The 27,256-nt window shown below is 37.7% G+C and overlaps 2 protein-coding genes across 11 annotated transcripts in view; both read right to left on the minus strand.

Annotated features, from left to right (window-relative positions):
* Window positions 1–27,256, minus strand: part of LOC145901518 (uncharacterized) — an 82,331-nt gene that overhangs the window by 52,717 nt on the left and 2,358 nt on the right. For 5 of the 9 annotated variants that reach the window (XR_014402538.1, XR_014402537.1, XM_082989230.1 and 2 more), the window contains exons 6-12: window positions 26,926–27,018; window positions 26,526–26,719; window positions 26,036–26,287; window positions 25,858–25,961; window positions 25,298–25,791; window positions 25,145–25,213; window positions 24,717–24,800 (exon numbers count right to left, since the gene is read on the minus strand). Coding sequence is in view for 7 of the 9 variants with exons in the window: in XM_082989230.1 (XP_082845356.1) it covers window positions 24,717–24,800; window positions 25,145–25,213; window positions 25,298–25,791; window positions 25,858–25,961; window positions 26,036–26,287; window positions 26,526–26,719; window positions 26,926–27,018 (1,290 nt within the window). In the remaining 2 variants the exon portion in view is untranslated. Of the gene's footprint in view, window positions 1–11,670; window positions 11,786–12,271; window positions 12,370–12,677; window positions 12,926–12,975; window positions 13,159–13,216; window positions 13,318–13,543; window positions 13,787–23,329; window positions 23,935–24,007; window positions 24,098–24,716; window positions 24,801–25,144; window positions 25,214–25,297; window positions 25,792–25,857; window positions 25,962–26,035; window positions 26,288–26,525; window positions 26,720–26,925; window positions 27,019–27,256 lie in introns of those variants that run through there. The other 4 variants (XM_082989232.1, XM_082989233.1, XM_082989231.1 and 1 more) reach the window with 4 other exon arrangements.
* Window positions 19,031–21,211, minus strand: LOC145903595 (uncharacterized). Of its 2 annotated transcripts, XM_082991691.1 has the most exons (6): window positions 21,199–21,211; window positions 20,896–21,127; window positions 20,613–20,687; window positions 20,318–20,398; window positions 19,863–19,940; window positions 19,031–19,444 (listed from the first exon to the last, which is right to left on the minus strand). In XM_082991691.1, the coding sequence occupies exons 2-6, from the start codon at window positions 21,092–21,094 to the stop codon at window positions 19,392–19,394; spliced, it is 486 nt and encodes a 161-aa protein (XP_082847817.1). In that variant the 5' UTR covers window positions 21,095–21,127; window positions 21,199–21,211; the 3' UTR covers window positions 19,031–19,391. The 2 variants fall into 2 exon arrangements, with proteins under 2 accessions (XP_082847817.1, XP_082847814.1); XM_082991688.1 differs by lacking the exon at window positions 21,199–21,211 and having other exon boundaries at window positions 20,896–21,140.

A 27,256-nucleotide genomic window follows, 5' to 3' on the forward strand; every position in this document is an offset into this window, starting at 1 on the left:
GTTGCAAAACAAAGAAATATTAACCTTATATTACCTTGTTGGTTATTGGACGGTGTCGCCATTTTACCAGGTAGTAAATAGTTACCAACAAAACATAACCCTGTAACCGCAGTACTGCATTTGTTGATATGTTGGTAATGCTAAACACCCTGCAATTAAATCGAATGACTGGATCTCAGAGATAAAGCGACACCTGTTACCAAATGAGCCCTAAGAATGGCTTGTTGAGTCGCACGAACATAGCATGGCATGTGGCTGTTTGTTGTTTGATTCTTCCGACACCATCACTGTTTGTTCGTAACTTGATTTACGTGTCATTGGATGCTGGGTTTATGCGAACACATCTCGCGCACGTAGGCAGACTTTGTTTAGTTTTAAATGAATATTTGCAAAACATTTGGCGTGTATTGCGAAACAAAGGCAATATCACGATGCGATGGTTAGTGTTAAAAAAGAAAAAAATATATACTGAAGTTTACCAAGAATATTAAATTTTAAAATTTTTGCCGTTAGGTTTTGGAAAATGCATTGCTTTAAATCTGAGAGTTTGCCAACAACCTTTTGAAAACGTTACGAACGTCAAGCGTGTGCTGTCTGATTGCCAGGTATAGAGTGCATTTACCAAGTGGGAGTTGAACGACTGTTATCTTGATATTTGCACAGCTTGCTTTGTCGGTACTGAGAAAAGAGTTTTCACCTGTGCAATACGTTGCGTAACCAAACTGAACAGAACGCACAGGGCTGTCATGCTGGTTCTACTGCCAACGGAAATTGCCAGTAATTCACAACACTTAAAACTAGATTGAATGCAGCTTGTCTGTTTATTTAAAGTAATCTGCATCAATGTATTTTTTTGGGGTCATTGCTTCTCGAACATTTTGGAACCAGACCTAACTTTTACCACACAAGAAGCAAATACCTACCACGTACATTTATGTTTGTATTTCGGTCAAATATGAACAATAACCATGAGTGAGAAGCAATCCACTCGTTCATCACGAGTCCAACATTTTTTTTGCCTTTTTTATTCCATGATTCCTCTGGGCACCAGTGTTATTAGCCACCCTTGTTTTGTATTGGATCATGTAATAATCGACATAATCAATTATCATGCTAGTTATTTAATGTTTCGAAACGGTTTCCAACTACAGTCTCGCACAAACATGATATTGTATGTGGCTGCTTGATGTTTGATTCTTTCGACACCGTCATTGTTTGTTGAAAAGTTAATGTATAACATACCAATGGATCATGACCTTATGCAAACACATCTCGCGCACGTAGGCAGACTTTGTTCGCATGGCAACGGTTGGTTTCCTGTACGTTACAACGATTGAATACAGCATCGCAAACATTTGGAATGTATTGTGTAAAAAAGACAATGCAATGGATTGTGCAGAACTCAAATTTCTGAAACGTCAATCTTTTACAGTGACTTTTCATGATCCTATGGCCTTACTAACATAATTGAAAATGAAATAATAGTGTTGTTTCAGACATTTCATGTTTGTTTTGTTTTTTATTTGTAGTGCATCTTCCATCACTTACTTATTTATTATTTCTATTTCTTGTCATATACGTTTTGAAAGTCAAATGATTGCTGTAGGGGTTTCCAGATATGTATTTACCAATTGGAAATTGATATAAATTTGGGTTTACCGACTGTCGTTGCTACAAATAGTCTTGATATTTGCACAGCATCCTTTGTCGGTACTGAGAAAAGAGTTTTTACCTGTGCAATACGTTGCGCAACCAAACTGAACAGAACGCACAGCGATGTCATGCTGTTTCTACTGCCAACGGAAATTGCCAGTAATTCACTACACTGAAAACTAGATTAATTGCAGCTTGTCTGCTAATTTGAAGTATTTTGCATCAATGTATTTTTTTGGGTCATTGCTTCTAAAACATTTTGGAACAAGACCTAACTTTTACCACACAATAAGCAAATACCTACCACGTACATTTATGTTTGTATTTCGGTCAAATATGAGCAATAACTATGAGTGAGAAGCAATCCACTCGTTCATCACGAGTCGAACATTTTTTTACCTTTTTATTCCATGATTCCTCTGGGCACCAGTGTTATTAGCCACCCTTGTTTTGTATTGGATCATGTAATAATCGACATTATCAATTATCATGCTAGTTATTTAATGTTTCGAAACGGTTTCCAACTACAGTCTCGCACAAACATGATATTGTATGTGGCTGCTTGATGTTTGATTCTTTCGACACCGTCATTGTTTGTTGAAAAGTTAATGTATAACATACCAATGGATCATGACCTTATGCAAACACATCTCGCGCACGTAGGCAGACTTTGTTCGCATGGCAACGGTTGGTTTCCTGTACGTTACAACGATTGAATACAGCATCGCAAACATTTGGAATGTCTTGTGTAAAAAAAGACAATGCAATGGATTGTGCAGAACTCAAATTTCTGAAACGTCAATCTTTTACAGTGACTTTTCATGATTCTATGGCCTTACTAACATAATTGAAAATGAAATAATAGTGTTGTTTCAGACATTTCATGTTTATTTTGTTTTTTATTTGTAGTGCATCTTCCATCACTTACTTATTTATTATTTCTATTTCTTGTCATATACGTTTTGAAAGTCAAATGATTGCTGTAGGGGTTTCCAGATATGTATTTACCAAGTGGAAGTTGATATAAGTTTGGGTTTACCGATTGTCGTTGCTACAAATAGTCTTGATATTTGCACAGCATCCTTTGTCGGTACTGAGAAAAGAGTTTTCACCTGTGTAATACGTTGCGCAACCAAACTGAACAGAACGCACAGCGCTGTCATGCTGGTTCTACTGCCAACGGAAATTGCCAGTAATTCACAACACTGAAAACTAGATTAATTGCAGCTTGTCTGCTAATTTGAAGTATTTTGCATCAATGTATTTTTTGGGGGTATTGCTTCTCGAACATTTTGTACCCAGACGTAACATTTACCCCACAAGATCCAAATACCTACCACGTACATTTATGTTTGTATTTCGGTCAACTATAAAGCAGTAAATATTAGTGAGAAGCAATCCACTCGTTTATTATGTGTCGAACTCCGCGCCCCAACAAAATTTTGTCCTCTCTATGTTAGAACCATTTTTAAAATGATATCTTTTTTTTTAAATGCAACTAAATATATACTAGCGGGATTCTACATGACAAATAACCTTTGACAAATGTTTGGACGCGTGTAACTCAGCGATCTTACATGGTAGCAGCATTTTTTTTACACGTAATATTTCATATGCTGATCTTTCCAAAATATTAAAATTGACGAAGTAAGCATAACACTATTTGAGTTTGCATATAAGAACAATAACTTCTCACTGCGCAAACATAGACGATGGCAAAACAAATCCTTTGCATCAAACAACCCAATGCTGCCCTGCTTGCAAATGATATCAAACTTCACTTCAATATAATTTCTATAAGTAATTGCAGTAATCAGTCAAAGGCTTGTAGCCAAAATGTAATGCTTGGGCGTAAATTCTTAACAAATTAAAATTATGAGGTTTACAGGCTTGGCAGCCCAGGCAATGTGCAGCCTAGCTGGATCAGCCACTTTTTCCTGACAAGTCGGAGCAAGATTTGAAAAATCAAGCTCCCGGTGAGGTTTGAACTCACGACCCTGGACTAACCAGGCCCAACGCTCTACCAACTGAGCTTCAGGAGATCAGTGGTTTCACGGGGTATATTGTGACCAAGGTACACTGGTGCGCAAGCGCACAACTTGCCAGGCGACCTTCACATATACGTAGGGGATCTCTACCACCGTATCAGATAACGCAGTAATGTTACATGCAATGGCATGATAGGCAGGATCGCCCCACTGCGCAGGTCCTTGCTTGGCGATCATAGCTAACGTAACGCGATCATGAGGTTTACAGGCTTGGCAGCCCAAGCCATGCAGCCTAGCTGGATCAGCCACTTTTCCTGATTGCATTGCCTGGACTGTAAACCTCATGATCGTGATACGTTAGCTGTGATCGCCAAGCAAGGACCTGCGCAGTGGGGCGATCCTGCCTATCATGCCATTGCATGCAATATTACTGCGTCAAATTAAAATTATGTTTAAATTGTATAATTTTCCTACACTAAAGTCTGTTTAAACATATGCTTAGTGATCATGACAACTGTATATTCTCCTTTTTTTGCATTTTATTACATTTGATATGCTTTAAAGCACGCATCGGTATACGTTGTTGAAGTTTATGGACATAATGTTCATAATTAGGTGTATTTGGAACATATTGTGAAAACAACTGCTCATAAGTTTTAAATGTGGTATAAACACACAAGGTCGAATAAAGAGAAACCTTCCATTGCGAAATACGTCACATGTGAAACGACCAGGTATTTACACACAAGCAAGAAACATAAAGTGGATACAGGTGACAGGTAAACAATGATGTCACGGCGCTGAGAACTGTTTGTCTGCAAAAAGAGATAATATTTAAAGGATCTCAAACACAATATGCATCCCTCACTGCTCACCTAATGTCCACCTTTAACAACCTTGGCCGTTTGGTAAACTTCAGATGCATCGCCACTAGGTGGCGGATTTCCTATGCACAAGCGTACGCGGTGATTACTTTTGTGATAAAAAAATGAGCAATTTACGAGTTACCATAATTTGCGCCAACAACTAATGTAAAATTTATAATAAAAAAACATAAAATAGTTTAGATTCATTAGGTTCACCGGCATCACAGCAAAGCTGCATTAACCTTTCCCCACAATCCTTGAAAAATCAAACTTCCGGTGAGTTTCGAACTAACGACTCGGAACGTGGGTAAAAAATGTTAGTAGAGGTGTAAATTGTGGTCATGATGAACTGGTGCCCAATATATCAAGATAGCACTTCTTCAAAGACCTAAATCATTTACAAAACGAGTCTAAATACATCACAACGTCACTCAACCGTAGGGAGTTTGGTTCTGGTCTTAGGTTGGTTTTTGGATTTCTTGCGCTTTTTTGTGCACGCCGGTTTCTTCTTTGCCTATGTATGATGAAAAGAAAAGTGTAAATTGGTATAAATCAGACAAAAATCCTTTCTGTAACGGACAGCATCATGAGGTTTTCAGGCTTGGCTGCCCAGGCAATACACCGTTCGAGCATTTCACGTACAACAAGTTTTACCATCGCTATACAATGGTAATTACGCAACAGGATAACTGTTTGTTCACGCGACACCTGTTACCCATTGAGCCCTAACAATGTCCTGTTGATTCTGTCAAGCGGTTATGTTAGTTAATGATCCTTTTTTGTCAGGGCTGGCGGCAATGACGTAGCCAAGTTATTTATTCACAGGTTCTAGGGTAGTTGTTGTGTTCAAAACTTCACAAACTACCCCAGGATAACATCGAACACATTTAACCTAAACTGCGAATACTGTCTGACTAGACGGTATCACCAGGTGGATGCGTTATGCAATATTGTGACTCACGTTTCTGAAATGTCAATCATTTGCAATGAGATAATACCACGGCCTTGCAATCATAAACTGAATAATAGCAGTGCTTTTCCGGACATTTCACGTTTATTTGTTCTTTTATTTGCAGTGCACCATCACTGCATTATTTTTTTTCTATTTCTTGACATATTTTCTTGGATGCTTCATGCCTACTCTTAGGTAAATATAACATTTCACAGTCAAGACGCTACAGAGCAACCACTGGCAACGAAGATTTATCCGTAAACGAAGGTAACAGGCAACTCCACTAAATCTTCACCAACAACGAGTTTGTTTATTCTTGCGTCATGAAATAACAATAACGAATATATTTTATATAATTAAGTTAAAGGCACAGCTTCATATTTTTTATTGCAACTGCCTTGCAAGAGTATTATAAACGACAACGGGGTTTGTGAAGATTTTTTTAAATCCATGAAACACTTTTCCTTTCATGACATGTTGTTTGGGGCTTGGTTAAACTTTAAAAAGACGCCTAGTTGGAAACGGCACAAATTACACCCGTAGTGGAAAGAGATCTTACAGTGTACGCAAACTTTCAGCACTTTCATATATCAAACCTATTTTGTGACCCTTGCAAAAAAATTCCTGTCAAAATTTTAATTCGTGCCTTTTCGATAACGGTTCCATGGTGGATAACCTTTCTCGTTTCGCTATGCATCAGTTTCTGCCGATCAAAAATGTTAAGACAGATTTGTAAACCTTGTTAACGCCTAAATGTGTTTTACAACAGATTTGTGTATCAACGAAAGGTTTAAAGACCTAAGCTTTTAGATTGGTATTGTTGCTTCACGCATCCAGTCTACATTAGGTGTGCATAGTAAAAAAGTAACATGCGAGTTGTGAACAAAGAGCTTCGATACGTTTTTCATTTATTGCACCACACGAACATAACATGGTGTTGTTTGCTTCTCTTTGTGACGGTTTTATAAATGTTTGTTCGAAACTCGTTAAATGGCATGACGATGGTTGGTGACCTAATGGAAACACACTTCGCGCACGTAGGCATACTTTGTTCATTTCCAAACAAACTATTGCAAACTACTGGGGTTACAAGAGGTCAGGTACTGGCTGGAGGAGTTCGATTATATGTTATGAATATCGACATACTGTGGGTTTACTTTGTATTTGGCATTGCGTGTGTTCATGTGCATGGGAACATTGTACTGATCCTTGGCCAGATCATATGAACATACTTGGGTAGAATTGATTTACGAAACGTTTTAAATTTAACGAATGGGTTTGGGAAACATATTGCTGTATATTTGAATATTCGCCAATAATCCTTTTAATTCTGAGAATAAAGAGACTGGCCTACACTGTTGAAAATATTAACATGTTTTATTTATTCAAAGCGAAAAGTCGAACTGATTAACCTCACAGATCGTAGATAAGGCGTCTTTATTCTCAGAATTATAAATAAATCCGCAAAAAAACTGCAGATATTTCGATATCAACAATTCCAATGCCCACACTATGCAATCCTATGCACGCTTGTTTTCTTTCCGCTGGGTGTCGCCAAATCGCAAAAAGCTAAATGTCAGCATTGGTCAAACGCCCGACCGATATAAGGAGGAAATCTGATCGGGATTCGTAGCCAGGATGCCCTGGGTTTAAATCCAGGTGTGGTCAAGAAAAGTTCATATTTATTGGCCCGTGAACATGGAATTACGAAAGAAGTTGATACGTATAAAAAGTTTCACTAAGAAAATTTCACAAGGCACTTTTACCCCAAAATCAAATGAATTTCAAAATTTCGCACAAGCTTTTTTAAGTAATAATTTTTGGTTAAAAATCAATGCATTCAAAATGACAAACATGAGTACACGCATGTGAACTGCTGGTAACTATGGAACTTCTTTCCTTCGGAGAATTGCAAATCCGATAGTGGAGCTTTATGACTCTTCAGGTCAATTTCCTGTAAACGCAAATGGAAAACTTCCAGTTTTCGCTTGTAGAAGTTACTTTACTTTAAGCTACTTAAGGAAATCTGTTTGTGAAACTTATTTCTACATGATGCGAGAAAAGTTTTATACAACTGCGTTCCGTAATTGCATAACCATTTAACACCTCCAATCTCGTTCTTGCTTATCCTTTGTGCAATACAATCTTAGCAATCAAATTTTGAAACAGCTCAAAACCTTGCTCGTGTTCGACTTTCGGCAGAGTTGTCGCCCTATTTCCATCCTCTATTTTGATGGCCAAAGAGATCAGCTGTTTTGGCCAAGTACTCGGCCTGCGTCATTTGCGTCACTTCCATATTTGGTCACATGGCCCAAATACATGGACAAAACTCGCGACATGGAAACGTAGCATTTTGTGGAGTTGCAAAAAATCAGCAACTGTTGCCGGAGCGATAAACATTTCCTGAAATCGTTGCAACATCATGCAAACAAATTTATTGGGTCGTCGACCTGCTCTTGTGCAAACGTAACGCCCCTAGGTTGGTGAACTTTGTTGCCTTGCAAAATATCAGCAACTGTTGTGGGAACGATAAACATATCCTAAAACCGTTGCAACATCGTGCAAACAAACTTATTGGGTCGTCGACCTGCCCTTGTGCAAGCGAAACGCCCCTAGGTTGGTGAACTTTGTTGCCTTGCAAAAAATCAGCAACTGTGGTAGGAACGATTAACTTATCCTGAAACTGTTGCAACATCGTTGCAACGTAGCTTTTGAGTCGTTGACCTGTATTGAAGGCAAAAACCGACCGAAAGCTAGCAACTAACTGCCGACATGCGCGCGTTTGACCGTCTATCACTGGTTGCAAATGTATTTTTTAAGGTACTGGATTCTGATGCATTCGACCATTGCATTGTATATGTTTCAAAGAAATTTCTACTAGATTTAGGTAATCGCTTGGATAAACGTAGGCAATGTAATCAAATAAAATTGGGATAAAAGCATGCGTTTTCAGTGGTGACGGAAGGTCACACAAAAAAGTCCAATTACCTACGATTTGTGAAATAAAAGTCATTGTCAAAAGCAGGGATTCAATTACCTGTTGACAGTTTCTCTTGTTTGCCAAAAATAATGGCTGGGTCTGATGTCTCCTGAAAGGGGACTACTGTTGCTCAACAGTAAAAAAATGATTGCAGCTGCATTTAGAGAGCATATGGGGAGGTTTTGCAAGGTCCTGTAGCAAAATTGCCAATCCTAGGAGGAACAAACAGCCCTGGTTGCTCAAGATGTGGAGCTTGGTTAACGTTGTTTAAGCTAAAGACTAAGTAAGCTTGTATTTATTTTTAAAACTTTGAATTATTTGTTGTTTTCCGTTGTAATTTGTTTAAATGAACAAAATAAACCAATCAAAAAACGATCGTCTTACAAATGGCCTTATCGTCTAACTACAAAGGAAACATCTCATCACAAAACTTGGGGACTAATGTATTTAGTCTTATCGCCGTCATCCGTCCGTCACATTACTTATCTCGACTATCGGTTATGGTAATTTTATAGAAAAGTATAAAGTTTGAAAAAGAGAACGTGTAAAGCGATTGAATCGGGAGACCAACGACCCCCATAGTTTGTTTTTAACGGTTTTAAACAGTTTCGGGATACGTTTATGGTTCTCGTAACAGTTGCTTCATTTGGAAACCAACAAAGTTCATTAACCTCGTGTCATTGCGTTTGCACAAGGGCAAGACAACGACCCCAAAACAATATTTTTACAATGTTCAAACGGTTACAAGAAATGTTTATCTTTTCCACAACAGTTGAATTGTGAAAAGAGGCTATTCACAACTAATACAACATACATATTTTCACGATCAAAAATTATCTTTGAGATTAATAGAGGCGTTTTCTTTCATTAATGCAGGTCGACGACCCTAAAACAAGAGTAAACATTGTGCTGGAAAAGCTTTGAAACATATAACCATATTACTAGTTCGTCGGTCTGCACTTGTGGAAACGCTCGATTGCAACCTGGGAATTGACCTTGCTTTTAAGTTGTTTGCAAAGATATGCTGTAAGGGCTGATATTATGAACTCAATGATACTACACGAAAAATAATTTACCCTCTAAAGCACAATACGCTTTGGCCAGAAATTCGCTAGGTACATACGGACGGAAGTTGTCTTTAGAAATCTGTTAATTTTCTTTGGAGACATTGTTTGCTTGCATTATGACGTGAAGTGAGACTTATAACCTAATCCACACTATAGGTCGTGCAGTAAAGCGTTTTATCATGATAAACACGGTAAGTTCAAAATTGAACATATAAACGACTCACGTAACTCAACATTCAGCTGACCACGCTCAAGCTTTATTGGAATGATTTATTTCTTGTAGTCAGTCGTCAGGCGGGCTTCCCGCATACAATTCTCGCTTTTGCAGTAGGCTTTAGACCAGCGGTGCACAACCTGCGGCCGTACGGCCGCATGCGGCCGCGGACGCTATTTTTCGCGGCCGTGCACATTTATATCAAAATATATGCATTGGCGGCCGTCGTTGCTTCTGAAACTTGTTTTTCTAGTGGTCTCAAGAGTTAAGCTTTTAATTAGGCCCATTTCCATTTCCGCGTTATACACATTCGTTCTCTGTAGCGAGTAGTAACTGGTGCAGCCACCGCAACCGAGACACAGCGCAACAATAGGGATGGTGACGTCATAAAACATCAATAGCATATCGGTAATTGTAATGTATGCATGTACAGTTGTCGTAAAGCTAAACGTTGGAATCACTCAGTCATGTCGCTGAAACGTAAAAGGTTGTTAAAACAAGAGAAAAGGGCGTTTAATCCCAAATGGGAAGTGGATTATTTTGTGATGTGGACGTGAACCTGGCGTGCAAGAACAAGGCAGTCATTGAATAATTCGACATTTCATTACATTGTAATATACGTAATTTGGCAAATGTAAATAATAAATAGTGCACATGTATGGGACATTCCTTTCTAATAATGCTCACGTCAACTTGTCGTAATTATCAGCAGTATATCGTTGGAAAAGCAGTATATTCAATGGCGGCCGTTAGCACACAGTGGTGTGTGTGTTGCGGCCGGCAATAGCAAAAAGGTTGTGCACCCCTGCTTTAGACATACAAATCAACACCACATCGGCTTCGTTTGTGGCATCGCCGAGTTGCTCGTACATGTTCCTGTACATCTCTTTGGTGTCAATCCGAACAATGAGTCACAACTCTTTCGGTTTTATTCCCAACAGAACAACGACGGTTAAAATACAACATGTTAATAAAATGACATTATTCTCCTTGCTATTCTTAAAAAAAACACAAGCTTTTTCCATAAATTCATTTTTTAAATCGCACCATGTGACTGCGTAATACGTTTCTTAAGGCTTTTAAGTGCTCTTTCATTTTTGCAACCTTTTTATATTTATATTGTTGTAAAATGACAGTTTAACATTTACTATTGTTGTGAATCTCAATGTCTACAATGCTTGGGCAAAGATAACAATTGGTTTTACAAACATGCAATTTTTAGGTCTCCCACCGACTTGCGCAACCAAGCGTAAATTCGTACGATAACGGATTCTGTGTACAGTGCCTTTTAACGGATAGTTCAGAACAAAATTTCGTTCCGTTTACGTACGTAATCTGACGGTCCTTTTCTCATACGATTTACACACGTTAACGTAATACGCATCCTGTGTACAGCCAGCTCTAAACGCAAGCAAATACCTCGCGTGGCTAGTCACATGACATGTCTGCTTCACGTTATACATTCTTAGTTTATTGTTGTACCAATGCGTTTGTACATTTGGTGCCTTAAAATTGCAGATGTACAGTCGGTTCACCAACAAGTTTTATCCGCACAAATCTTGTGTATGGGCTTTAACATCAAACGTATTATCTTAAAGTTCTATATCGTTGTTTAAACAAACACACAGTAAATAACAACTGATCAAGTAACAGAAGTATTTTTTACCAAATACCCATGCACAACAAACAGTGTTTCACTGGTAACTATGCAAATTTATATTTTTTTTGATGAAAAGTTGGGCAGGTGGTAAAAACAATCAAAAAACTGATAATCTATCTTTATTCGCTAAGCAGACTACACTGTAAAAATGTGAAAAAGTTAAAATCGTAAAACATTACGCTATAAAATCCTACACTATTTTACATGTGTAGATGTTTGCAACTGCAGTTTTGTGAGATACAACATCTAAGATTTTTAAAAGAAACATTGTTTTTTTACATGATTACAATGCAGTGTATTTTTTATAAGAGATCTTTTTCCAATATATTTTCAGATTACAAGGCTATGCACTAAAATTGCAAAAGGTTGCACCATCCTGAAGAATTTCCACTGCTACTTTTTTCACTGCAAGAATAAAAGAACAAGTTTAATAATGAGCTGCAGACAGTGCACACAGCTTCAACCAATAAGACCTCAATTAGTGCAGCTGGTAACCGAGTTTGGTCTAGTTGCTATAACCTTTCCCACTTTGTGGTACTTTGCAGTAAACGCTTGCCACGAAATGCACTTTGATACCGCATAGGTCGAAACAGCGCACATCAGATCACGTCGTTATGACTTACTACTATAACGTATTTAAATCATACGTACGTAAATTATCATTGCTGTTTTGGCACACGGCACAGTATCCTGTATAGGCGGCTTTGTTGAAAGTTTGCAAGTTTTTGTGTCACAAACTTACGCAAAGCTAGCGAAAACTTTGAATGAAAACATTTTAATTATCCAATATTATACCTGTCTCCCTCGTCACTTTCATGACATTTTCGCCGACCTAACTATATGAATACTTCAAAAAGTTCATATAAAACAAACAAGAAAAAGATAGCTTACCCTGTTTATAGCAGCATTGTCACCAATGCTTAAAGCGTCAACCGGACGATTGAATTCATACTTGGATCCACCGTATACGTCACCAGTGTGTTGTTGCTCTACAGATAAACGAAATCACGAACAGTTGAGTTGTATAAAAGTTTAGTTAAGCAGCAAAATTCCTCTGAATTATTATTTCGTCATGTTAATACGCTTTGTTTTAACATAGAGCTCCCGTCTTGGATTAACTGTAAGCAATAATATCAAATTATGCGAAATCTCGGAAACCATAGCCCTCCTGTAGAACAACGTATATACAACATGTATTAGTTTAAGTGCAACTTGTGTTGTACGGTGTGCTGGGTAAGAAAATCAAATAACAATCACTAAAGGTATCTTAAATCTATAACATTTCAAGAAATTTTACCTGTGAGCTTTTGTTTCGTAAGAAAAAGTGTTTCATTCAGGACCTCAGTTTCCTTTTGTTCTGTTGTTAAAGTGACGTTGAGTTTTTTGTCAGCCAGGCTTTCGTTTCCTCGACTTTTTAGGCGATACATTTTTTCAATTCTTTGTTTGTACCAAACATCTTCGAATTTCTTCTCCTTCATCGAAATTCCTTCATCGAAATCAATTTCATCGCTTGTCAAATTTCCGTCTAGATTTTGATCTGCATGTCTGAACAAAAAATTATGTAATCGCCAAAAACATCTTCCCAGGTCGCTTACTCGATGAAAAATGAAGTGTTGATAATTTCACCAGGCTCGCTCTTGTCTCCTGGCAGATTATCGCGAATCCTAATGGTGGCGACAAGTTTAGTTGGTTCTTCTGTTCCTCGAGGAACAACAAAAGCAAATGACTTTTCTTTCTTCATTTCTAACCGGTCTGGTTGTTCGGCTGCAACCTTGAATCTGTATAAATATTTCATTTTGAAATTACTTTAAAACTATGACACATTATTAGTTATACTTAGTAAAATGTTCGACTTCAAATTTAACCAAACTCTGTCCGCGTTCCATTGCACCTTTTTTCAGTGTAGAAAAGTCAGTTTTTGCTTCTGCGCTTAAAATCTAAAAAATACATTAAATTTGTGATGCAGCTTGTTTACCAACTATCATTTCTGGACCTGTGACGGTGAACAGTACTTTAAAGACCTTTTTTGATGTTTTGGAGGGAAATTGAACGGAACGTTGTATTAGACAGTTTTGCTGTTACAGTTTGACTAACAACTTGTGTTTTTAACTTCCAAATGTGGCGTCCTCTTGATAATATATGAATTCGTTTGTTCTTTCTTACCTCAATATCAACTTTTTTGTTTGTTCGGTAGCAGGTGGGAAGAGTAATTTCAACAGGCTTTTTAAAGTGCAACCCATCTGGTTTACACACTATTGTAGGTGTGAGGTCATCATCTTCATAGTATGTATCAACTTTAATCTTTACTTCTTTATCTAAGGCGCCGGAAGGAATTGAAAGTTTGCAACCGTCCACATCAATTGTTCCTCCTTTGATTCCTATTTTCCTCGTAACTGATCTGTGACTCTGTAAGTGTTATGTTAATGTTGCCATGACAAGTTACCAGTGCAATACAAGCTAACATGGCATGATGATTTCATCTTACCGAGGTAACGTCGATAATGCTTGTTCCATCTCCGATATGTTCTGATGTGCTTGATTCGTGTTTAAGATATTTGTTTCTCCGATTGGGCTTCTGTCGTTGATCAGCTGCAGCTACATAACAAAAACTTATTTGTATGTGTGTTTGTCTCGAAGGGAAACTCAAGCCCGGTTTTAAAATGCGATCTAGAAGTGTGTAAAATTGAAGGTCAAACATTGTGCAAAAAGTGTGCCTATATATGCAACTCATACTGAGGTAGGGTGTAGGCGTCACAATTGAAGTTCAGTGCATGCGTATCTAATTTTATAAAAATAAATAAATAACATGTTCTCTTTATGTTTGTAACATGCAGGCCCAACGAAAGTGGGGTGAATTAGGTTTGGCATAACAGGGCACATGTCGTTTTGGGGAGCCCATTAGTAACAAAAGAGGAGCCCCCGAACACCATTGTTCGGAAAAAAATAATGGATTTCTATCGTAATTGCTGGCTTTCACCTATAATTTAAGTGATCGCCCAAAAAATGGTTCTCGTTTCGGCACATTTTTTTTATCTGAAGGGCCCAGGTAACACGTAGACATAATTTTGGTAATGATGATGAACTGTAGACACAATTGCACAATATTTATGTACTTCAATTATAACTCAACTAACATGCACACCTGTCTGGCGAATATCTATCACATTTCTATATGGGTTGTAAGTTTGCAAGAAAAACGCCTTCCTGGAAACGGCCCACAAGTATAGGTCGTGAATAATATTTACATAGCTACTTAAATTTACGAAAAACCTTAAATCTAGTTAATATCATCAGGTAAAATTAGTACCTACTTCCAAAAATTTTTCAAAACACGATGAGGAAATTTCAGTTTGAAACGTTTTTATAAATAATCTCCACTACAGCAAGCCAAAATAAAGCCATTTGATTTCTATCTTGATCAATCTATTTATCTTTACGATGTTGCGAAGTTGCAGTTGGTTTAGTCACTTACGGTTAGACTATTGAAGGGTTTGTGGGTTTGTATTCACCTACGTATGGCTCTTGTTATTAACATTGCCAATCAATTAAAAGCAATCCTTGTGTGACACGTACGGTATCAAATGGAAGTTAGGTTGCCAGGTTTTCACGTATAAAGAGATTTACCCTGATTCACAGTCCAATGATCACCAACGTAAACTGTTGCACCAGGAGTATTAAATTTTGATCCACCGTATGAGTCACCAATGTATTGTAGCCCTGAGTAAAAATGTTTTTATAGTTTCCAGTGGGAAATATAAAGTTTTGTTTCTTTTTTTTAACTTTGCGGTCAAAAGGTTACATTTACCAGTGATAAAAACTGCAAAACTACCACATTTATACCCTTTGACTTACCCATGCTCACGTTTCCACACACTTCCACAACCGATGTAGTGATATTCGCACCTGGTGTGTTCACCTGTAGCACCTTGTTATCCTTGTACACTGCACACAGAAATACCAATAAGTTTCCAAGAAATAGTTGGTTTGTACAGGTTGACTACCTTTAGTGGATTTGTCGATGTTCACATTTCCTTGTGCTTCGGTTATCTCAGTGTTACCAGTAAAATTGGAGTTATTAAACTTGTTTTGGGTAGACATGATGTCAAAGAGTACGATCAAATCTATTGGATCTCACTAACCTTCCACAATCAATAGAACAAAATCGTAAAACTATAACCCTGTAACCTTACTGATCACCAAATAAACGCACAAAGCTAGTATCGACCAATTGTAATACTGTACTTGTGATTCTGGCAACAATAAACAACTTGTCAAATAACCTAATGTCTTTCGTACTCTGAGCTAAACAGAGCTTTGTTTCAAGCCACATCTGACAATAGTTGCCCCACGTATGACTTGTGAACCCTGGTAATAGTTTTACGACTTGGTTTGAGTTCCTTTTTACCCGTGATGTCACCAACCAAAAATGTCCTCTCGACAACACTAAATGCAGTTTTCAAACTTCCATTTCTCGTTTTTGTATGTTGCTTATAACGGTACAGATCGGGTGACATGACAAAGGTTGATAATTAGAATAAAGGCAATGCGAAATTTTTGTTGTAAATTGATCGTAACCACAAGGCGATTAAGGCCAAACTTGACGGTTAAACCACAGAGTAGTGGCGACTTTTAACCGGTATGCCTACTTTATTGTGATTGATACAGCAAAACTGACCCCTTCCCAGCTAATTACTAAATTTTCTTAAAAAGAAGGCACCCAAGTTTAAACTTTTGTCTGCAACTGCCTTTGGTTTTAAGCCTGCACACCTGACAAATCGACCCACGTATGGCTTGATTAATCCTGTCATCAGGTTTACGATTTGGTTCGAGTTCCTCTTTCACCGTGACGTAGGCAAGATACCAAGCAAGGTACCGTGACGTCAGCAAGCTGCTAACTGCAGTAAGTGCGTCCTCGCTGTATTCAAAGCTCTAAAATCTCCTCACAGCAACGATGAAATAATCGGTTGATACAAGAAAGAATAATAATTGGATTTTAGGGCAAATTTAGCGATATGACAAAAAAACATTTCAATATATCTCACAACCAAGCAGTCTTAGAATGGTTTACATCGGCAGTGTAACGTTTGCGATGCCTGGTTTATGTGACGCCAACCAAGTAAATACGTCACTGGCAACGCCCACCTGAATGAATGACTCTCTTTTGTCAAACCCAGCTCTTTTACGAGGATTCTGAAGAATTGTAGTATGATTACTCACTTTTACTGTAGTTTTTAAAAAGTCAGCATCGTCTGTGGGTGTCTTTAGCATTGCGCAAAGTGTGGTTATGGATGTCATTCACCAACTATCGTGATCAGTTACATTTCATGCATAACGAAATTATAAAACGCCTTCGCCTGATGCTTAATAAAGAGACACAGTCCACGTTTTCTGCATGCCTTGTACAATGCCTTATACAGCGCATGTCCTATTGCGTAAAATATATATGACAATTAAGGATCAATTACATACTTTTCGCGAAGTAATAGTTCATGCGAAAGTAAGGTATCATCAGAACATTCGTCAAACTATATTTATTGCTGAGTCTAGAAATAGTTGGCTTTCTTGTTTGCCAATGAAATGAATTGTGCCCGCCTGTGTTACTACACTGTCTTTTCAGGGTTGTCAATGATGTGCCAATTTGTAAAATGAGTAACATGGAAATGTCGGTGGAATTTTCATAACTTCTTGCAATAGTGTGACAGTTGTATTAGAACGTTTTGCTGGGATTTTGCAAGCTTTGTGAAATCTGGTGACGAATACAAATAATGACTTTAGGATGATTTCCTGAAGGAAAATGTAATGGAATCATTAAATATATGCGTGAAGCCTTGAAATTCTTCATGACGATTTAGAATGAAAGTAGACCGGGTACATATGTTACAACTAACTTAACTTCTTCGTTTAATTAGAACTTGCTGTTGCAGCTTTTGCTGTAGTGTATCCACATAAGCCATGGTGTACGAGTATTTTATTCCCAACAACAAATATATCAGGACATGAATTCAATGTAAAAGTGTTTCTTTATCCAGCTTTTCATACCTCTGTGGTGCAAACAATGTGTGCATATAAACGTATAATGTTCAAATATCTTGCCCCCCCACGTCATTACATTTGGGCCTAATTACATCGGATATTAAAAACTACCATTGCATGAGTGCATATACGTTAATGAAGCCGCCAAAATTAGCTTTAAAGGGGACGATTGAGTCCAAGTCGATTTATAACAGTTTGTTTTCGTTTTTCTGCTACCCTGCCTATTTACAGTTACTAGTTTTTGTTTGATGTTGACTATCTGCAACGACGGATTTGTTGTTATGTAAACGTTCATTGGCGTTGAAGCGAAATACATTCAAACACACATTTAAATACACAAAATGCCATATTACTTCGGCGTCTTTATTCCACCTAAATTTAACGAGGAGATTTCAACGTATGTTTATACAAGCTATACAACACAGCTTACCATAAATGGCCAGTATTTGTCCTTAGATTGTCAGCAAAAATACATTCTGTTTGTGAGCGGAAGAAACTGTTGTTAATTGATTATCTAAACCTTTTGTGGCAAAACATATTTCATCATATGTTTATAAACATGGAGCAGATAGAAATCCCGTAGATTGCCAAATAGTGTTGGACGGGTGACTTACGACATTCATATCAAATTGTGCGTATTTGTACTGTGCGTAAACTATATTTATGCTCAACCTGTATTGTTTAAATTTTACCGCGTTAATGCGATTTGTTTAACTTAAGCAACATTAACATGGAACTCCCGTTATGGGGTTAACTGTAGGCAACGATATCAAATTTGGCAGGGACCCGGAAACCACTGCCCTCCTGTGGAACAACGTATACAACATATATTAGTTTTAGTGCAACCCATGGCGCGAAAGCCACAGACCAAGACGAATACAAAAGGGTTTTAAGTTACAGAGTACCTCAAGCTGAATCAATGGCCTTACGTTTTCTGGTAGAAAGAAACTTTGCATACAGTTGTATGAGTTATGAAAGTAAAACAGTCGGACTGTATAGCAGTGGTGTTGTATATGCCGACTATGGCAATACATTTTCTTGGACAAGATATGCAATTCCCATTTTTATGCTTCCCCAAACTTGCTTTAGACCGACAAGGTTGGGAGGCATTTTTTAGAAACCAACTGATATTTCCATAATCATTGCTGTACAAAGGTGCAAATACTGGCCACCTTGCAAGGGGTGAAGCGGTTGCTGAACAAATAGGGGAACAAGGATGAATCAACTGACTGAATATTTTTTGCTGTTATTACTGGTTGTTTCAGTTAGTCAAGTCACATTTGCTTTTTTTCGCAAACGTATTGGACGTGGTTTTTGGTAATTGTGGGGCAACAACGCACTGATAACATCTTCGGTGGTCTAAGTATAACTTTACTGTACTGTAGTGATCAAGCAACAGTCAATCAAGGTACGTTATGATAGACTAACGTTAGACAGTTATACCACAGGTCACTAACGCGTATAATGTTGACTATTTATCAATTTCACGTAAGGGGAACCGCCTGCACATTAGTGGTTATTTTTGTCAAACGCAATTAGACCCTGCAGCGTAATAAAGTATAAATCACCATCAATGTTGTCATTTTGGTAGAGAATAGGTGGATTGAAGCAAATGACCAGCAGTACACAGCAGTTTGTATTTCTTTATCACATATACGTAAGGTATAGAGACGCCATTTGAAAAAAAATCATGCCTTTGTTTGAACTTGTCGTAATATTCTTACATATGTACAGCGTACAAAATAACTTACTAAATTGGATTTTGTGGGTGGATGAAAATTAACTAACACAACAAACATAGTTATTGTGATTTATGAAACTACAGCAACTATTAGAAGGCAAAATGTCGATGCATCGTAGTTTTTGTGCTCACCTAAATGCCAACATAAGACACATATATACATTCGAAAAACCTTGTGCTAAATAAAATCAGTTACAGCATTATTGGAAGGTAGTGGGAAATCAACATCATCGATTATCACAGATCCAAATACTCTTTGTCTTCTGTTTTCGGTTGCATCGGTGGCGGATCTGAAACGACAAAATCAAAAACTGCAGAATTTTTGCACTGATTTGTAACAATACTACAGTAAAGTCAAGTTTTTTACTTGTGCACCATGACATTCGCATAGCCAGGGAGGGCCATGGCTATCAAATTCTAAGATATAAAGATTTGTAAGTTTGGGCGTTGTCTAATTTGTGGCCGGTGTTTTCGGGATAATATTTTGCCACCAAGCTGACCAAAGTCGCATTGTTGGGCGATGTTTCCCACCGTAATCTTTTACTAGCTTAAACCTGCACCCCATATATTTGTAGCCCCAACCAAAACCTTGGTCTGGCTACCACACTTCATCATCGGTGGTTTACCAAAAATGTATAAAAATGTATAAAATGTATATGCGAGCACTGGAATTTCACCTTGAGCGCAAAAATAAAAGGAAATACGTACCTTGTTTAACCGCTGCTGGTTGATCAGGTTCAGCCTTCTGCTGAACCTTATTTGCATCTTCGTTAAGTGGTAGCTGTCCTAATACCCAAATAAACAAATTACACATGACTGACATATGTTATGCCTCTGTCTACCTAACAAAATGCGGTTGTTTTTTGCCAAATGTTTCTTGATTCCTTACTTAGTGTATTTAACCGGTTTTCAAATATCTACATATATTCAGCGGTAGCTTGTATTTAATTACCGTAGTGTCACAGGCCACGCAAAATAAAGTACTGCATATTTTTTAGTTCCTTTTGGTCAAGATAAATACTTTTTCCACAGATATGTGAATACAAAGAGCCATGATAGATTTGTAAGGTGATGAGGATAATAATCACATACATAGGAGACAGGCAACATTGGTCTTTCATCATGTTAGCTGTGCAAGCCAGGCGGAAGAAGGAAATACGTACCTTGTTCAGGTTTAGCCTTCTGCTGATCAGGTTTAGCCTTCTGCTGACTTTTATTTGCATCTTCGCTAAGTGGTAGCTGTCCTATACCCAAACAAACAAATTATACGTTGACTCACATATGTTCTATACGTCTATGCATCGACAATTCCTAAAAAAACATTTCAGGCTATGACGTTAAAAAACTAGGTTTACTTCGACACCGAAGTTTCATAATTTTATCATATGAATATTATTTGACGTCACCTGGTTTGAAATCCTGGTTATCCTGGCCATATTACAAGTAATAAACTCTAACCTTTGTTATTTTTCTGATCATCTGGCTTGCCTGATTGCTGTTGTCCTGATTGCTGTTGCCCTGATTGGTGCTGGCCTACAGAAATATAGGAAAGAACAAGTTGTGTGTTGTCAAGGTAACAGATAGCATATTTAAATCTATCTTTAATAACATTGTGTGCAACTCCCAAGTACAATTCGCTGATTTGTATAGAGTACAGCAGCAACATAATTTTTTATTAATTTTGATGAAATTTACAAACGTGAACTCTAGCCGATTGTTATAAATATAAGGGAAAACTTACCCTGATTTACTGTCCCATTGTCACCAATGATTGCAGCGTAAACAGGGCTTTGGAAGTTGTTCTTAGAGCCACCAAATACGTCGCCAGTGTGTTGTGTGTCACGTCTACCTGTTTTAGATTCGTCGATGTACATATCCCGCTGTGCGCTGCGTACCTTCACCTCGCCGTGGAAAGTGTTGTTATTAAACGTAGTAGACATTGTGTGCCAAATCAATGTTCAAGCCGATCTAAGCTGTTGATCAAAATCACTTTCAACAAAAAAATAAATAAAAGCAATTATCCCTACATATCCCAGTTACGTACATATTGCAATGCTGACAACGATTGAAACCCTGCAAACTTAAACCATGTAATAACTTTCCTGAGATTTAGACCTCCTCTCTTTGTCAAGTAAAGCCAACAATGACTAGTGCTGTTGAATCCCTTTTTCGTGCTGCTTCGAGTTCCTCTTTTTCTCATGACCCGTAACAGCTTTGTGCCTTTCTACTCTCAAATTTCAAAATACAACTTTTACATTTTTGGTTTGTTGTTTGCACACTGTAAGTGGTTACATGTATTTTTAAAGTAATATAAGCAGTGATCACAAATGTAAATTTTATATTGATGTCTAAGTAAATTCGAAAATGTCAACCGGACCTTTTGAATTCATACTTGGACCCACTTGTATGAGTCACAAGTGTGTTGTAATTCAGCAAATGAACCAAACTGCGGTCAGTAGAGTTGCATAAAAAATTGGTAAATCAGCAAAAATCCTTTGCCTTAATTTTTTGCCATGTCTCACCTGTTGACCAACGCTTTAATACAGATACACTGGGGTACAACCAGCTGTACGCATGGCGCAAGAGCCACAGACCGATACAAATACAAAAGGGTTTTACGTTACAGAGTACCTCAAGCTGAAGCAATAGCCTTACGTTTTCTAGTAGAAAGAAACTTTGCATACAGTTGTATGAGTAAAACAGTGTTGATGTTGCAGAATATCTACCCATTACGAACTATTTGCAGCTGTATTGTACACTGTGTCGTCATCGCGGGACGGAAAAAAACTACAGAAGGCCTCGGAATTGACCTTAACTAGCAATTTTATTAGATAATTACGGTACATAGTAACCAAACTAATGACAGTGGTAATAATTAAAGAAAGCCGCTCACAGGAATGCATGATATACACTTGTTTTGGCGGGAGTACTATATGAATTGATGTATACAGCAGGACGTCTTTCTTGCCATATTCACGTTCAAGGACTGTGACAATTGACTTTTTCTACCCATGCCGCTTTGGTAACATTAACCCGGGAGTAAGTTTTTAAGATAAACTATATAGTGGCCTTTGAATACACCTTTAGCAGCCAATATAGACCACAGTCCACAGTCCCGTTTGACGTAAATTCAGCTAATAGAGTATATAGCAGTCAAGGTACTGCAGCGTACCAATTGAATCCCCGGTCGGCTGCTTTGTTAGAGCTAAAGTCTGCTTGCGTGTTCTTGATGTATAGGTTACTAAGTTCGACTCCGTGGCAGACTTGTTTATTAATTGAAAGGCACGATTGCAATACCAGGTGGCTTAAGTTTAATTTGTTTCGAGCGCGTTTAACACGTGACTGAATTGCAGCGAATTAACTATTAAAAGAACGTGCGAACGTTTACAGCGCGATGGCGAGTAAACAACAGGGCCGAGAGAGTACGAGCGACTAAGAGAGTAGACTAGACTAGACTCAGTTCAAGGATTACGAAATGGGCGTTTTATAACAAAGTGTCAGAAAAAATGTGTTATCCAGCAGGATGCCAGAAATTAAGCTTGTGGATGCTCCTGCAGGAAAGCCTAACTCCGTCTGCAGTCTTTGGTCCGTATGTGTTCAAAATGTGTAAAGAATTAAGTAGGGAAACATGCGTGTTGCTACAGTACGCTATGTTGGGCAAGCGCAAATCAAGCTGGGTTCACATTAGACGTTTCACATTTCCTGTAGTAAAAAGCTGCTGGAAAACTTTTGAGCTGGCTGAAGATGTTACAACTGCACGATTATCACTACATAATGTACAAGAAATATAAAATGTAACAAAAGCACACATATACACATATTTTCTCCCAAATGTACAAATTTTCATTTCTTACAGTGAGGTCTGGGGCAGTTATAGGTTTATTTATAACTGCTTTCAAAGGTTTTCACATGTGCTGCAAATCGAACGTGCTAGACCTAAGAACCAAAAAGTCCGTCTAAAAAGTGATGGCAACTTGTATGTCCAGCTTTTGGCACACCCATCAATGTGTGCGCTATTACAAAATTTTAATATTTAAACATAACAAAAACTTTTCTCTTCTTTTCAACAGCTTTCAACAATAATTGAAAAGTTGATCGACAATAAAACACACTGAACTTTGCAAAGGCAAACAAGCAACTCGCCGTTTACAATATATACAATGTTATTCACGTTGACAGTGCATAACATTTTCAGCTGTGAAAATGTCACAATAGCCAATATACTAAACGTACATAAAAAATGTGACCATTTTTATGACGTGGAAATGGGATATACACAATCATGCGCAGTACAGTAACCGCGAAAGCAAAGTAAATACGGGACAAAGTAAGTGCTTTTGCTCTCAGGAATGGATCTTTGACTTGGTGATAAGTTACTACAGTTGAACTGCAAATTGCTAAGCCTGTTACTGGTTCCAGTTAGTCACAGTAACATCTCCCATCACACCACGTATAAACCTTTGATGGTTGCACCTTTAAACGTTTGTTTTTTCACCTGCCTTTGTGCAGTTGGGCGGGATGCTAAATATAGATATACCAATTGTAACACACTTTTATGTTACACATTAAGTCAGCAAATTGGTTGCACGGACGAATAATGAACACGTCGTAATAGCTTTCAATTCAAAATGTAGTCAGCATTAAAATTTTTCATCATTAAATAATGCATTTCAAAAAAGAATCGAGCGTCTCCATTTAATCCTGAATCCACACAATTATCGGAACATAAACTTATGTCCGGATGGAACGTTCCTGTCCTGCACGTGTTGACCTGTGGTATCTACAGTAAAACATAAACATTTTATTGAAAAAAAAATCTTTTTAATGATAAAATATGGTATTGTAGTCCGAACCGTTTTGCACGTTGCCCATCACCCCCAAAGTGGAATTCTCCATCGTTGCCCTGGTAAAGTTGTTGGTTTGTTTCTGGCTGTTGTTGTATTCTGCACAAATGCATGAGCGTTTGGGTATTGCAATTTTTTATGGTCAACCGGGGAAATCACAAATGCCCCAAGCGGTCAAAAATGCATTTGAAAAATATTCACGATTCCCGACTATAACTGCTCGAAACAGGCTCGAATTCGCCCTTGCATCAGCTTATGCATGTGTGCTCACTCAACCGTAAAACTCACCCTATGCATCACTGATTGCTTTGTGGCGTCCTCCTACTATTGTGACACATGACAGAATACAAGGTGGGCTGTCTGAACTGATTTTAAAGAAATGCCATCGTGCTTTAACTTTTGCGTACTGTAGATTTACGGATGTGACTATATGAATCATTATTACAACTTTTGCCGAATTGCCCTCCCTCAATCGTTTCTGGTGAAGCTGTATCTGCCACAACAGACGTTTAGTGCCGAATGCCTTTCTCTTCCTACTTATTAGGAGGAAGCTAAAAAGTCGTGGGAGGTTTCTTCATGTGTATGCATGTATAAAAATCTTAATGTTTTTGTACTCTGCCTTAGGAAGCGCAACAAAAACAGCAAATAACAGCTCATTTCGAAAACTTTCATAAAACGCATACTTAGATTGAAGACTATTTACTTATGTTAACCTTACCGTTGTCACCGATATGATCAGCAATGACTTTGACACCTTTAATATCATATTTCGGACCATTGTATGCATCTCCAGTGTTTGTTTCTGAACAAAACCGTATGTAATTATTTGAAGCAAAGAGAAACTGTTGTAAAAACTCAGTTTTTATTTCTCTGTTGTGGCCGTGAAATCTGACCCCACCTGCCAATATCCAAAGAATACAATGGAAAAGTGGCAGGCGATCATCGTCATTTCGATATCATATTTTTTATTTCAAAAATGTCTAGTTTCTAGTCTAACAGACATCGCTTTACCCACTAAGCTACGGGAGCTCAGAGGTTTTGGGGGATAATGCCTTGACTACAAAGTTATCAAACCTAATGATTTTTGTTCAACAAATATTTGTAAATGAAAATCATTAGCTACACTACAAAATACTCAAAACTTACGTTTGTTATGATTAACTTCACAATTCTGTAAAACCATCATGGCTTGAACAGGTGTTTCAGCACTGCCCACTAGCAACACAAATATTTTTTTACCGTTTTCAATAATAACCATACGAACGTATTTAACGTTCCTAGAAAGCAATAGAATCTTACCTAGACTTTGTTTTTTTATGTAGAAATGTTTGTTCACAAGTTCTGTGATTTTGTTCTTCGATGCTATTTGAATTTTCATTTTTTTATTTGCCAAACTCTCTCCGTTTTGGCTTGTTAAGCGGAATTGGCTTTCGTCTCTTGATCTGTCCCAAATTTCAGTTATCTTTTTCTCCCCTTCATCTATACTTACTTCGTTACTGGTCAGTTTTGCAAGAAGATTTTTATCTAAACGTCTAATAAGTGGCAACAAAGAAAAGCACATGTATTTTTTACTCAGGTAATAAACTGATATTACTAACTCAATGGGAAAGTTTGAGTGCATAATTTCATTGAGTTTATTCAATGTTTTTGCCAATGGAGTGTTGTCACAAATAAACATGGAGGCAATGATTTCTGTTGGTTCACCCGCGTCTGGTGGAACAGCAAAAATGAGAGACTTTTCCTTTTTTCCTGGCGTTTTTCCTGGCGTGATATTTTTCATAGAAATCTTAAACCTTTAAGAAAATATTTTACTTATTCGACAAGGTTTCCTGCTGTGCAAAAAATAACTTATTCCTTACAGAGAAAAGTGTTTGGTAACAAATGTAAACGTTTTGGTGTTTTGTTTCAAATAAATATCACTGACTTTGACGAAGTCTGAAGTTTCATCGGGTGCATTTTGTACCTAGATAACAAAAGTACATCTGACAAAGATAACTGGTATAAATAAAAGTGCAATAGACTGGCAAACTTCGTTACCTCCATACATATATCTTCCTCTGATCGGTAACAGGTGGGCAGAGTGATTTTAACTTCCTTCTCAAAAGTTAGTCTATGTGGCTTGCAGATTAAAGTAGGTGATACATCATTGTTATCGTAGCAGGCGTCCACTTCAATTTCAACGTCCGTATGCAAGGCATCAGGAGGAATCGAAATTGTACATCCCCCAATGTCGATATCTCCACCCTTTTTTCCAATCAATTTTGAGGTATGTTGACGGAATAAGTATTTCTAAAACAGTTTATTTTGTGTAAATCTTGTTTTCTGTTATTAAATGGTTCGTTGTTGTTTTGACAATCGGAGACTGACGATTAGTACGCGTTAAGCAAGTCGATGCTCCCAGCGCAATTATACTTTCATCGTGATAAAAAATGGATTCAGTAAATACTTAAAGCAAACGTCCGCGCAAATTGGTCCTCCTGTGTCAAATTTTTATGATAAATTATGAGAAAAAATTTCAGCAACAAACCTTTTCTGGAGCGTTTTCATCTAAACCAGTCTTAGGATTTTCTGTTTTGACTTCTTGGTTTGAATTTTTACATGTTTGTTCCATTGCTTCGTTCCAGTTAGTCAAAGTAACATTTCCAATCACACCACATATGGATCTACTAATGGTCACACCTTGAGCGTTTGCCACCTGCTTTTGTGCAGCTGGGCGGGATGCTAAATATAGATATACCAATTGTAACACACTTTTATGTTACACATAAGGTCAACACACAGGTTGGACGAATGAACACATCGTAATAGCACTCAATTTAAAAATTAGTCAGTTGCTTTGGGGGCAAGCAATTTCATGTTGGTTGGCATATTAAAGCCACAAATCATATCCTTTTGGATGATCACAACATTGGAAAAATTATATCTACCCTCTGCAGGCCCCACATTGCCCATGACTACTGTTGTCGAGTCTATGATGGTTGCACCTGCAAAGTCGTTCTGTATTTTCGACGCATTGTGAACTGAAACAACATTATGTTTAACTTTTGTGTTCTAAGGCGCATGTGCTGCTCCGACTTGTCGGAAAGAATAAAATGGCTGATCCAGCTAGGCTGTGATGCCTCGGCTGTAAAGCCTGTAACCTAACGTTGCGTTGTATTGCATTTTAGATATGAACTTGATTGCGGTATTTTGTGTACTGTTACAGCAAAAAAGATCTTTGAGATCAAGAAATATATCAATGATTTCCACCAACCTGTT

The sequence above is a fragment of the Ascidia mentula genome, chromosome 5 (genome assembly GCF_947561715.1).
Source record: "Ascidia mentula chromosome 5, kaAscMent1.1, whole genome shotgun sequence".
Classification (NCBI taxonomy): Eukaryota; Metazoa; Chordata; class Ascidiacea; order Phlebobranchia; family Ascidiidae; genus Ascidia; species Ascidia mentula.

Excerpts from the sequence above, each read along its gene's own strand:
- LOC145903595 (XM_082991691.1), bottom strand. The coding sequence starts at position 21,094 with ATGTCTACTACGTTTAATAACAACACTTTCCACGGCGAGGTGAAGGTA. Across the intron at positions 20,688-20,895 it reads CAATGGGACAGTAAATCAGG|GCCAGCACCAATCAGGGCAA; the intron begins GTAAGTTTTCCC and ends ATATTTCTGTAG. Across the intron at positions 19,445-19,862 it reads ACCAGCAGCGGTTAAACAAG|ATCCGCCACCGATGCAACCG; the intron begins GTACGTATTTCC and ends TTGTCGTTTCAG.